At 39.8% G+C, this 13,078-nt stretch overlaps 1 protein-coding gene across 2 annotated transcripts; it reads left to right on the top strand.

Annotated features, from left to right (window-relative positions):
* The first annotated feature begins 1,579 nt into the window (after positions 1 to 1,579).
* TMEM17 (transmembrane protein 17) lies at positions 1,580 to 9,585 on the top strand. 2 transcript variants are annotated; one of them, XM_004609194.2, is made up of 4 exons: positions 1,580 to 1,720; positions 5,477 to 5,580; positions 5,825 to 5,938; positions 7,734 to 9,584. In XM_004609194.2, the coding sequence occupies exons 1-4, from the start codon at positions 1,618 to 1,620 to the stop codon at positions 8,010 to 8,012; spliced, it is 600 nt and encodes a 199-aa protein (XP_004609251.1). In that variant the 5' UTR covers positions 1,580 to 1,617; the 3' UTR covers positions 8,013 to 9,584. The 2 variants fall into 2 exon arrangements, with proteins under 2 accessions (XP_004609251.1, XP_054978175.1); XM_055122200.1 differs by lacking the exon at positions 1,580 to 1,720 and adding an exon at positions 2,224 to 2,358 and having other exon boundaries at positions 7,734 to 9,585.
* The last annotated feature ends 3,493 nt before the right edge of the window (positions 9,586 to 13,078 follow it).

Raw genomic sequence — 13,078 nt, 5'->3', positions numbered from 1 at the left:
CCTAAATTGACAGCATTCAGAAAAGCTCCAAAATGAGACCATACAGATACTCATTAGTAAATAGCAGATGAATAAATTTGTCATGGTATGGTCATACACATAAAGAAAAAAAATCTCAACAACCGAAAAAACCTCTCAACAATCTAAAAAAAAAAATTGATAAAATAACTTCAAGGGCAAAGAAGACTGAGGGAGGAGCTCACGCCTGAGAGTGTTTATGGTTTATCCCTAGCTCTGTGCTCAGGGGTCACTCCTGGTGCACAGGGGATAAGGCAGGGTGCCAGGAGCTGAACCTGGCTGTGTTTAAGGCAAGCACCTTATCTGCTGGGCCATCCTTTCAAGAACTGGATTTTTACAGTATTATGATTGCCTTGATATAAAGCATAGAAATAGAAGCTACCCTATATTATTAGAAGTTTGGAAAAACAATAGTGAGAGGCTAGTGTCTATAAAGGATAGAAAGGAAAAGCTTCTGGGGATTCTGGTAAGTTTCCATTTCTAGAACTGGGTGCTGGTTATACATACATATTGCTTGTGCCCTTTTGTGCATGTATACCATATTTGAATAGCTTTTTTTAAAGTACAGGTATCTGTATAAATATATACTTCATACATATAAGAAGGCTGGAATATAAATTAAAAACTCAACCCACTTCCAGAAGTAACTACTATGAACACTTTAGATTATTTCTTTAGTTTTTTTGTTTAGTTTTGGATTTTGGGCCACGTCTGGCACTGCTCAGGACTTATTTTGCTTGGCTCTGTCTCCCTATGTATTCTCTCTCTCTCTCTCTCTCTCTCTCTCTCTCTCTCTCTCTCTCTCTCTCTCTCTCTCTCTCTCTCACACACACACACACACACAACACATCTTTTTGTAGATTAGGTTCATTTATATTTAGTCTTATGTCTGGCCTTTACTTTTACTTTAAATTGACATGTGCATAAACATATACTGATATATATATTACACTTACACATATAAATACATTTTTTTAAAGGGGGGGGAGAAAACCATAACCTACGCATTCTCTATAGCCTCTACAGAGATACCCTCAGCAGCAAAATCTGTGATGTACAGATGGAGAAGAGTATTAAACCATATTTAAGAACAAGAATAAAATAGTCCATATTATCTTGTAAAAATTAGTTGAAAGAATGGTCTTTAACTTATTGCAATATTTCCATCAATGTATGTGCTCTAATATCTGTTCCTCATTGTTGTTCTAATTATCAAATTAGTACCATCTATTTCTAAAAGAAGAGCTACAGTGTCATATAAACATTCCTGAGTTCTGCATTGCCTTCCCTAAAGGTGGCATCACATACAGACGCACAGGAAATATGTGAGGGCTCCTCGTACATTAATTCAACCCTAGGTCACTTGCTATCTCTATTTGTTTTTTAAATGGTGGGGTCAAAACACGCCTAAGGAGTCTGCCGCTTTGCACCGAGCCCAGCCGCCCTACAAGATGGGGTTCTAGGCTCGGCTCTCCTTTCCCGGCGCGCGGGCCGTCTCCGCAGTGCAGCTACGCGTGCGCGCGCGCCACCGGTTGCCATGGGGACGTAGCGCGCCGCGGCGCCCGCAGGCCTCGAAGCGTGCGGTGCTGAGGCCGGGAGATGGAGCTGCCGGACCCGGTCCGCCAGCGGCTAGGAAACTTCAGCCGGACTGTGTTCCGAGACTCCAGCCGGACCGGGCCGGAATATGGCGAGGAGGGTCCCGGTGAGTGGCCGAGATCCAAATTAGTGGACGCATGGGGTCTTGAAACTTTGCCCGGATCCAAAATGGCGATTTCGCCTTCAGCTCGCTGCCCGCGGAGCGGGAAGCGACTTGGAGGAGGGGCCGGCCCAAGGACTGTGGCTGGGGCTGCGCCGGGCTCGGTGGTACCGTGGCCTGCCGAGCGCCAGGCCAGCCAAGCACGCCAGGAAGGCGCCGACCTCGGGCGAAAACTGAACTTTTGGAAGCCACGTCCGTAACTCCACGCCCGCACCCTCGAAGGCCGCGGGTGCTTGGCCCCCGAGCTGCCCGCCCGGCCTCTTCCTGCAGGGAGGGGGAAAACTCCCCGAGGGATTCCCCGTCCCACCCCGCACCTCCAACCCCAGTCAAGCTTTTTGGTTTTGGTTTCGGTTTTTTTGTCTTTTCTCATTTTCCGGTGGTACAGGGACGTTGCACACATCTTATTTCTGACACTGAGGTGGCCTGAGAATGCTTAGGAGTCGCTTGAAGCCTCTGTCCTGCCTGGTAGCAGCGCACACATTAACCCTGCCATCAGAATCCACTCCCTTCCCTGCTGGCTTCCCCTCCTCACCTTAGCACCTTTCTCTGCCACAGAACATCAGGATGCTGCACGCAAATGACAGGTGATAACCCAGTTTCCTGCAGAAGAGTTATCATCCTCTAAACCATGATTAAAAAACAGCATACTGTCAACCAGACCCATGCATTTTAAAAAAATCTTTGGAACTCTGCAGAAAAATGACATTTCTCTGCCCCTCTTTCTTTCTCAAGACACTCTTAAAGGGAGCAGAGAGAAATGGTTCAATGCTCATAGTTGAATTGACTATGAGGATTGACCCTTTAGTTGACTCTTATGAGTCAACTAAATTGACCCCTCATCACTTGCTCTTTCCATAAACTTAGGCCTTTTCTTGATTTAGAATGTAAACAGAGAAAAAACAATCAGAAAGTTAGGATTTTACCTTTTAAATCTGATGATGCGATTTATCAGGGACTTTTTTTGTAAAGGCCTAAAGTGGCAAAGTTTTAAACGCAGGTCACGTCACTGACGGTGGTAATTGAATAGACATGGCATTGTTTCATTAAAACTTTATGAACACTAAAATGTGGGTTCCTTATGATTATCAGTGCATTATTAGTGCTTTAAAAATTTTGCACAATTATTTATAAATGTGGGGCTGGAGCGATAGCACAGCGGTTGGGCGTTCGCCTTTCACACAGCTGACCCGAGTTCGATTCCTCCACCCCTTTCAGAGAGCCCGGCAAGCTACCGAGAGTATCGAGCCCAGGCAGCAGAGCCTGGCAAGCTACCCGTGCGTATTGGATATGCCAAAAACAGTAACAATAAGTCTCTCAATGAGAGACGTTACTGGTGCCCGCTCGAACAAATCGATGAGCAACAGGATGACTGATTTATAAATGTGAAAAACAGGGAGCAGGTAGCATGCCTATCCTTGATATACAGTGTTTTAAGTTCTATTTAAACAATTCAGTTTGTACTTCTACAAAATTTACTAGATTTGTGTTTCCAAGATTAATTTACATATTATCTTTCAACTGTACTGGTTTGATCTGCTGAAATAAAGAACTCAAAATGTTTATACAAAATTCTAACACACTGTTCTTTACAAAAATTTGGTCACAGTTTTTGCTCCAAAGCTGCTAAAAATTTCATCTCAACAGATTAATCAATATTTTCTCACATTTTATTCTCTGTGAAACTGAATATTTGAACTATCTATAGCTGACCTAGAGTAGTACTCTTGTTAAGAAAACAGTTCGTTTTCACTAGCTAGTGAATTTGTCTTGGGATTTAACTGATTTTAAAAAGTTCGTTCTATTTAATAGGTGCAAGGAAAAATACATCAGAGAACAGGAGAGATAGTACAGAGGTTGAGGCACTTGCCTGGCATGCAGCTGTGTTTGTGACAGTGGTTCAGTCCCCAGCAATGGCAAGAATGACTCTTGAGTACCAGCAGGGATGGCCCCCCAAAAGATCATAATAATCAGACAAATCTTAGGAACCAATAAAAGCCTTGTTGTGACAGACCATATATATTAAAACTAAATGATTGTTATAAAACACTCAGCTATGGAGAAATAAGAAACTTTTAATTTTATTTTAAACTTCATAAACTTATTGAGAGCAACTGACTTCAGAATATGTATCTGTTCTTAAAATTATTGAAATTTAGTCAAATTTAAAATGCATCTGAGGGCTCAAATTTGTTTTTTCTTTTTGGGTCACACCCAGCGATGCACAGGGGTTACTCCTGGCTTTGCACTCAGGAATTACTCCTGGCGGTGCTCAGGGGACCATATGGGATGCTGGGATTCGAACCCGGGTTGGCTGCGTGCAAGGCAAACGCCCTACCCACTATGCTATTGCTCCAGCCCCTGAGGGCTCAAATTTAAGAAGTGAATACTTAATTGAGGACTTTTCTCCCTTACAGAAAAGCAAAGGGTACTATACAGTCAGCCTCCGGCAAATGAATTCTACATATCACAAATAGCTGCACTGGAAATAGCCTATGGCAGTGTGTTTTCTTTCATTTATTGTTTCTGAGTATGTCTAGATACTAGGTTCTACTAGGGGAAGAAGATGATCTATATTAAGAGGTGATAAATAAAAGACTAGGAGAAGGGCTAAAGAATGCACAATCTGTTCAGTAACCCATGAGGTAATTTTAATGTTACTATTTACAGATGAAAAAATTGAGTCTTAAAGAGGTTAAAAATTTTATTTCAAGTCCAGCAACCCAACTCCTGAGACTCCAGGGGAGTTCCTGGTTTAGCTAGGTTCTAAAGCCCATGATCCTTTGAGAACACCACACTGTCTCATGACCGGAGTGGGTGGCTCTCTGCTCACACAAATGTAGAGGGGAGAATATTTGCTGTGGGTCAGTCTGGGATTTGTGGGGAAAGTGGCAATGAATTGAGCAGTAAAGCATGGGTGGATTAGGGTATATTGGACAGAAGTGTGTGTCTAATTTGCATCTTTTGGGACTGAGATTAGTCTATCAGATTTTATGTGTTTTGTGTCCATTTTATTATTTTTCATTTTTAAAAAGCATTTTTATTTCTGGTACACACTGGGATGCACTGGTTATTTTACTAGTTTCTTAATTGTTGTGGGAGCCATACGGGTTTTATTTGTTTATTTTGTAAATCCCATACATAGAGGTCTGTAAAAGAGGTAATGTTTCTTACTTCCTGTCAAATAGGATTCATTTTGATATTCCACATCTAATCTATCCTAGTAGTCTGCCAAAGGCATTAGACTGTGGAGCTGGGGATGGGATTCATGTGGAAATACCTACATTCCATTGCAAGGCCCTGGGCTGGATCCCTGGCACTGCACCCCCACCCCAAACTGCCCGTTTGTACCGACAACAACAAAAACCCCCATCAAACTAATGGTAAACTGATGCAGTAATTGAAAAATGAAACATATTCCCAGGTAGCCAATATAGGAAGTAAATACTATTATTTTTTTCTACTGTCAGTAATCAGAAACCACTGAAATGTGAAGATTTTGTTGGTGGTGGTGCTGGGAATCAAACTCAAAGACTTAATGCATGCATGAGGGGTTTTGTAATGCTGAGCCACAGTCCTGAACCCAGAATTTTTGAAGTTTTGCAAAGCCAATACTCAGCAAAAGTTATTAATTCTAAGGAATTAGAGAACTTCCAGGACATAGACTGGGATTAAGATCTTGATCCTTTTCTCTGTCTTCTGTAGATAATGAAATGGTCTCCAGTTTGGCACTGCAGATGTCACTTTATTTTAACAGTTACTTTTTCCCATTTTGGTGGATGAGCAGCGTTGCAATGCTTCAGATGAAGGTCAGTCTATGCTCTCATACTTCTGCTAAAATCTCTGTCCACCTTGGCTTTGTTACATTGTCAATAAAATTGACACTTTGGTAGCAGTGGAGGTACATTGTTCACCAGAAACATTAGCATGAAAAATATGTGGCTTCAATAATAGTTAAAAATTAATAAAATTAGACTTTGATTTTTCTTATGATCAGTTTTACTAGATTTGACAGACTTTTTTTTTCTTTTTCTTTTTCTTTATTTTTTTTAGTATTCAATCTTGCCTGATTACTACAAATTCATTGTGGTCACAGTTATCATCCTAATAACTTTAATTGAAGCTATCCGGTTATATCTGGGCTATATGGGTAACCTGCAGGAGAAGGTAGGTTCTTTTTCTTCTTTTCTTGGTGCAACACATAAATGCAATCAGGTTATCACAGCAAGCAAGGAAAAGACAGTGAGCTGTAGTGGAAGTAAAGGAGTACATTTAGGCTTGGCTCCAATTTTGAAATATATGCTTGGGGGCCAGGCGACCACCAAGGCTATACCTGACAGTACTGGAGGAAAGAGGGAGGGTTATGTGATGCCCAGGGTCAAACCTGGGATCTCACCCATATAAGGCATAAACTCTAGCCTTTTGAGCTAGCTCTCTGACCCCTAGCTTAACTTTTCAAGTCTTGACTTTGATCACATATAAAATAGGGAAAATAGATATTTTATCAGTTTGTTGGGATTAAGTGAAATAAATTATGTAAAGTGCCTGAACGTAATAAACACTTAAGAAATGATCATTTCCCCTCTTTCTAATAGTCTTGAAAATATTTGGTCAATTAAACATGCTTATTTGAATCTTGAATAAGAAAATGGTGAGAAATTATAAACTCATTTTCTATATCAGACACATGTTTTCTGAGTCATCTTGCTGCCAAAGTATTTATAGTTAATAGAACATAGGATAATGCCCAAATATTGGGTTCATAACTTAGCCCAATTTAACTGTTTCTCTGGATTTCCTGGACCCTAGCACCCTGGGCCGATCCCCAGTCATGCTCAACCCCATCTTTCTTACTTACCTTTGTATTCTTCCTCCTTCCCAACCTTAAAGCCTATATGCTTGAATACTATTTAATTTTTATTTTTGGAGGTGGAGTAGTGGCTTCTAGTCTTATTAAGCCATAATTGATTTCTTTAAGCTCTACAATAAGATGAATTGATATATGTATATATTTAAAATGGTTACTACAGTCAGTTTAGTTAAGATTCATCACCTCACACAGATACAGACTTTTCTCTTGTTATTATCTACTCCTAGCAGCTTTTTAATATACCAAACGGTAAGGTTAGCAATAGCAGTCATGCTGTGAGTTCCATTCCCGTAATTTATCATCTCACTGGCACTTCGTTTTGTTTTGGGGGCCTCCCAAGTGGTGCTCATGGGGTCTTGGAGCCCATGCCAGTAATTCTCAGCCAAGTGAGCCACTCAGCTGAATGAAGTATGTGATGCTGCTTTGGCACTGCAGTGCCATGGGACTACCAGGGCCACCTGGCAGTGCTACAGGGACTTCCAGGGCTACATTTGGCAGTGCTGGGGGCTCTGTGGTGCCAGATATCAAATGGGAGCCTGCACATGCCTTATACTAACCCCTGTGCAATCTCCCCGGCCCTGATTGGCAGGTTTTATCTTTTGACCATCACCACCAATTCCTTCACCTCCCATTCCCCACCATAAGTGTGATCTCTGTTTCTAAGAGTTTGGTGTTAATGATTCTACATATAACGAACCCATACAGTTTATGTCTATCTCACTTACTTCACATAGCATAGTATCTTCAGGATCACATCCATGTACTTGCAAATGGCATGATCTCCTTTTTTATGATTGAATAGAATTGAATTCTTTTTTCTTTAAGAAATCATCTTATTTCTTGTACCGTTTAGGCGGTACCTCTAAGTGTTGCTTTTAATTATTTACTAAGTATATATTAGAATTGCTGCATTATTTGCTTTTCTGATTAAAACTGTGAATTCTTTGAGAGTTAGGGCCATGTTTATACTTTCAAATTACTCAAGGATCCCATAACGCCCACAATGTAGGTTCATAATAGTGTAAAAGTACTTGCTTATCTAGAGGAACAAAAGACTACTGATCTCATCACTCTTAATGTGTGTCATTGCAGGTTCCTGAGCTGGCTGGCTTTTGGCTTCTGAGTCTTCTGTTGCAGTTGCCTTTAATTCTTTTTTTGCTCTTTAATGAAGGCCTCACAAATCTGCCTTTGGAAAGAGCAGTACATATTATTTTCACTATTTTCCTTACTTTCCAAGTGGTTTCAGCATTTCTTACCTTGAAAAAAATGGTAAATCAGTTGGCCACTCATTTCCACCTCCAAGACTTTGACAGGCTTTCTGCAAGCAGAAAAGATATGAGAAGAATGAGATCCTGTACAGAAGAGATCTGACCCTGTGCTACTGAATGAAATCTAAAAGAACAGTCTAGAAGACAAGTTAGTAAAATATAAGAGATTCAGCATGAGCAGATGAAAGAAAGCAAGTATGTTGAATATATACAGTCTTACTTTGAGATTCCAAGGTTGGAGCAGTAAGACTATTTGAGGGGGACTTGGGTTGGCTCCCACCCCGCTGTGCTCAGGGCTTCCTCCTGGCTCCATGCTCAGGGATCACTCCTGGCAGACTCAAGGACCACTCCCGCCGTGCTCAGGGATCACTTCCGGCAGACTCAAGGATCACTCCTGCCATGCTCAGGGATCACTCAGCAGGCAACTTATCTGTTGTACTACTACTCCAGCCCAAATAAGACTAGTTTATAGTATGTGAAAGCAATCCTAAAAACTATATGTTGTCCATCTAATATAAAAAATATTAATTTTTGTAATGCCAATTTTTTAAGGTATATAGAAATCTATGATGGTCGTCGAGTTTGCCAATTTTATAATTATTGTAGTTTGTATCTGTGACTCAAAATTTATACATATAGATAAAACTTGTTAGCTGTCCATTAACTGAGCTGTATATATGATCATGTTTCTTGAGTTACATTGAAATTATTTTGCATAGTCTCTGTAGCAGTGTAGCACTGTCGTCCCATTGTTCATCCATTTGCTTGAGCGGGCACCAGTAACGTCTCTATTGTGAGACTTGTTACTGTTTTCAGCGTATCAGATACACCACGGGTAGCTTGCCAGGCTCTGCCGTTTGAGCGGGATACTCGGTAGCTTGCCGGGCTCTCCGAGAGGGGCGGAAGAATTGAACAAGGGGTCGGCCATGTGCAAGGCAAACGCCCTACCCGCTGTGCTATCACTCCAGTCTCTGTAATAGATTGTATTTGTAAACAAAGACACCAAATTTTCATGTCTGCTAAAGTTAAGTTCTAACCCTAGTTTTAACTATTATTACCAAGGCTAGGAAAACAGGAGTATTATGGTATTAAAGAAATATTTTTATCACAAAATTACAAATAAAACATGTTCAGTATTAATTATGGCAGTATGCTAGATATCTTTGCAATAAATTTTTTATATATAATATAAGCAACAAATAATTTCTGTCTTATGCAGTTCTTTCGGGCAATGGTCTTATTTTTATTATAGAGTTGCAGGGAAGGAAGAATAAAAGCATACATGTTTGAAGAGACATGCATTGAAACGCATATGTATTGAAGAGAAAGAAAGTCTGCATTGAGACTATAGCAGCTCTGTTCTAGGCACATTAACACTTGTAATCTCATAAATGATTATTCACTGTAGAGTGCTTTATTTGCAGTAAATTCATAGGAGGTTTAATTTGAAAATCAGAGCCTTTTAATACATTGTGAAAGCTAAGATTGCCAAAGGGACTATATACTCATAATTTTAAGTGAGCCTTAAATGACCCAATGGAGAAATATGCCTTTATAAACAGTGTAATGTACTGAAAGAGAGTTGTAGCTACATTTAAAATCATTTTCTTCAATTTTCAATTTCTGTAATTCATACTAATCTTAGAATTCCCATGTTTTGCCTCATATATTAATTTTTTAAATATCTTTGTTTCTCTTTGCTCTTAATTTATTGATTCATGCTTATTTTCTTTGTTTATGCTTTTTATTTCTATTATTATTATATTTAAGTTCAGAGATTTCTCCTCCCATGCCCTGGGTAATTAACCTTTCCCCTGTGCTGGATATAAATTAGAGGTAGAGCACATGCTTCATATGTGTAAGGTCCAGGTTTGATTACCTAATTCCATCAAAAACAAACAAAGGTATCTTTCCCTTTATCAAAGTAGTCATTACATATACTCCAATAATTTCAGAATAGAATTGTGCATTGATTTTTTTCTAAGAGTGAATTTTTTTCAGATAGAAATATATTGGTGTTCCATTAAAATATTAAAATACATACATTGTAGATAAACAAATAACAAAAAAGGGCTTTATGCTTAATTATTTCCAGGATTTTCAAAAACTTATCCTCTGATACTTTGATACCTTAATTTTAGAATTAAAGACTGAACTTATTAAAAAAGTCATTATTTTTTAATTCTAATTTGATTTATTAGAACTTTACAATTTTTTTCTTGCTATAATAAATGCATTGTTCAAATTATCCATGTATTAAGAGAAAAAGAAACCTTAAGAATTTAAGTTGGTTAGATGAGTCATTGGTTTTTCTGTTTTCCTTTCTGAGCTTGGGCCACACCTAGTGTTGCTAATGGGCTATTTCTGGCTCTTCTTAGGGATCACTCCTGGGGGTGCTCAGGGGACCTTACATGGTGCCATGGATTCAAACTTGGGTTGGCTACATGCGAGGCAAAAAGGACCTTCCCTCCTGTATTATCTCTTCAGCCAAGTCATTTTGTTTTTGTTTTGATTTGGGGTTATACTGGCAGTACTTGGGACTTATTCTAGGCTCAATGCTCAGGAATCAGCCCTGGTGGTGCTTGGGAGACCGTATGTGGTGCTGAGGGATCAAACCTGGGTTTGCTACATGTAAGGCAAGCACCTTATCCACTGTACTCTCTGAGCCCAGTCATTTGTTGTTGTTTTTTAATATTCTAGATAATTTGTAATTACTCTGAGATACTGTGTGATAAAGTTTCAGTCATACAATGTTCCAATACCCATCCTTTCACCAGTTTACATTTCCTGCCACCAATCCTCCTGCCACCCACCCAAGTCTGTTTCTATGGCAGACTCTCTGTCTCTCTCTGTCTCTCTTTGTCTCTCTGTCTCTGTCTGTCTCTCTCTCTCCCCCTCCCCCCCCTCTCTCCCCCTTCTCCCTTTTGCACTGTGGTTTGCTGATTACTGAAACTCTTACTGTTACTGGAAGGGTAGCATGCATATCACTTTACCTCCTTTCAGCATTCAGTTCTTGCCCAGAGCGATCATTTCCAACTATCATTGTCATAGTGATCCCTTCTCTATCCTAAATGCACTCACACTCACCTTGTGGCAAGCTTCCTACCAGGGACCAGTCTTACAGGTCCTCATTTCTATTGTCTTTGGGTATTATACTATTTTTTTTCTTTTTGAGTCACACCCAGCGATGCACAGGGGTTACTTCTGACTCTGCACTCAGGAATTACTCCTGGTGGTACTCAGGGGACCAGATGGGATGATGGGAACCAAACCCAGGTCGGCTGTGTGCAAAACAAACGCCCTACCCACTGTGCTATCGCTCCAGCCCCTATACTAATTTTTTTATATCCCAAAAATGAGTGCAGTCATTCTGTCTGTCCTTCTCCCTCTGACTCATTTCACTCAGCATGATACTCTCCATGTCCATCCATGTAAAAGCAAATTTCATGGCTTTATTTTTCCTAATGGCTATATAATATTCCATTGTGTAAATGTACCATAGACTTTTATCCAGTCATCTGTTCTTAGCACTTGGGTTGTTTCCAGATTTTGCTATTGTGAATGAACATAGGAGTGCAGATGGCTTTTATGCTTTGGGTTTTTTTTTGCCCCTAGGGTATAAGTCCCTGGACAGGTATTGCTAGGTCATATAGAAGCTCAATTTCTACTTTCTTGAGAAATGTCTATGTTGTTTTCCATAAAGGCTGGACCAGTTGACATTCCTACCAGCAGTGAATGAGAGTCCCTTTCTCCCCAAATCTGTGGCAGCGCTGGTTGTTCTTATTCTTTTTCTGTGATGTGAGATGATATCTCATTGTTGTTTTGATTTGCATTTCCCAGATAATACTGTAGATTATTTTTATGTGCCTTTTGGTCATTTGTATTTCTTTGGGGAAGTTTCTGTTCATCTCTTTCCCCATTTTTTGATGTGGTTGGATATATTTTTATTGTATGTTCAAGATATATATATGCCTTATATATCTTTGATATTAACCCCTTATCAGATGAGTGTTGGGTAAATAATTTTTCCCATTCCATGGGCTGTCTTTGTAACCTGGTCATCATTTCCTAAGAGGTGAAGATGCTTCTTAGTTAAATGTAGTCCCATTTGTTTATCTTTGCTTCTACTTGCTCGGTCAGTGGTGTTTCATCCTTGAAGATGCCTTAAGCTTCATTGTCATAGAGAGTCCTGCCTCTTTCCTTCTATGTACTTTATGACTTCACCTTTATTTTTTTTTTTGTAATTTATTTTTTTTATTTTATTACCATGTGGAAAGTCTCAGGTTTATGTCTCAGTTATACTGTATTCAAACACCATCCCTTCACCAGTGCCCATATTCCACCACCAAAATCCCCGGTATACCCCCGCCCCCCACCCCAACTGTATAACTGATGAATTTCACTTCATTTTCTCTTCACCTTGATTACGTTCCATATTTCAACACAAAACTCACTATTGTTGTGGGAGTTATACCCCCAAACAAGATAACCCTATTAAGGAAGCATTTGATAATTAGTTTTCCATTAAAAGATTATATGTTTTCAGGTTTTAGAAAAGGTCGCGCGTGGCTCGGATGTGTCCCAGTCCCGAATCCCGGAGCCATGTTAGTTGCTGCTCAGTGTCGCCAGGGCTCCATCTGGAGAAGGTGTGCTGGCTGCGCCTCCTCCTTCTGGCTCCCCGGTGTTGTTGGCCCCAATTTGGGTCCAGAGCATTTTCCGGGCCGCGTTGCTCCCCAGAATCTATGACTTCACCTTTAATACAAGGTCATTAGTCCATTTTGATTTGACTTTTGTGCATTGCATTAGAAAGAGGCCTGAGTTTGTTTATTTATTTATTCATTTATTTATTTGCATGTAGCTGACCAAGTTTTCTAGCACCACTTGTTGAAGAGGCTTTTCTTGTTCCACTTCATATTTTTGCTTTCCTCAAAACTTAATTGATCATAGACCTGATGGTTTGTCTCAGGATAGTCAAGTCTATTCCATTGATCTTTCATCTGACTTTATTCCAATACCATGCTGTTTTAATTACTACTACTTTGTATTCCAGTTTGAAGTTGGGAGAAGTGATGCCTCCCATCTTCTTTTTCCCAAGGATTACTTTAAATAAGAGTGGGGTGGGGTTATTGTTCCATATGAATTTCAGGAGTGTTTGATCTTTATTTGTAA

Source organism: Sorex araneus, chromosome X (genome assembly GCF_027595985.1).
Source record: "Sorex araneus isolate mSorAra2 chromosome X, mSorAra2.pri, whole genome shotgun sequence".
In the NCBI taxonomy this organism is placed as follows: domain Eukaryota; kingdom Metazoa; phylum Chordata; class Mammalia; order Eulipotyphla; family Soricidae; genus Sorex; species Sorex araneus.
This window is presented reverse-complemented; position numbering and strand designations above follow the sequence as displayed.

Coding starts and splice junctions, on each gene's coding strand:
- TMEM17 (XM_004609194.2), top strand. CDS start 1,618: ATGGAGCTGCCGGACCCGGTCCGCCAGCGGCTAGGAAACTTCAGCCGG. Junction 1,721..5,476: donor ATATGGCGAGGAGGGTCCCG/GTGAGTGGCCGA, acceptor TGTCTTCTGTAG/ATAATGAAATGGTCTCCAGT. Junction 5,581..5,824: donor TTGCAATGCTTCAGATGAAG/GTCAGTCTATGC, acceptor TATTTTTTTTAG/TATTCAATCTTGCCTGATTA.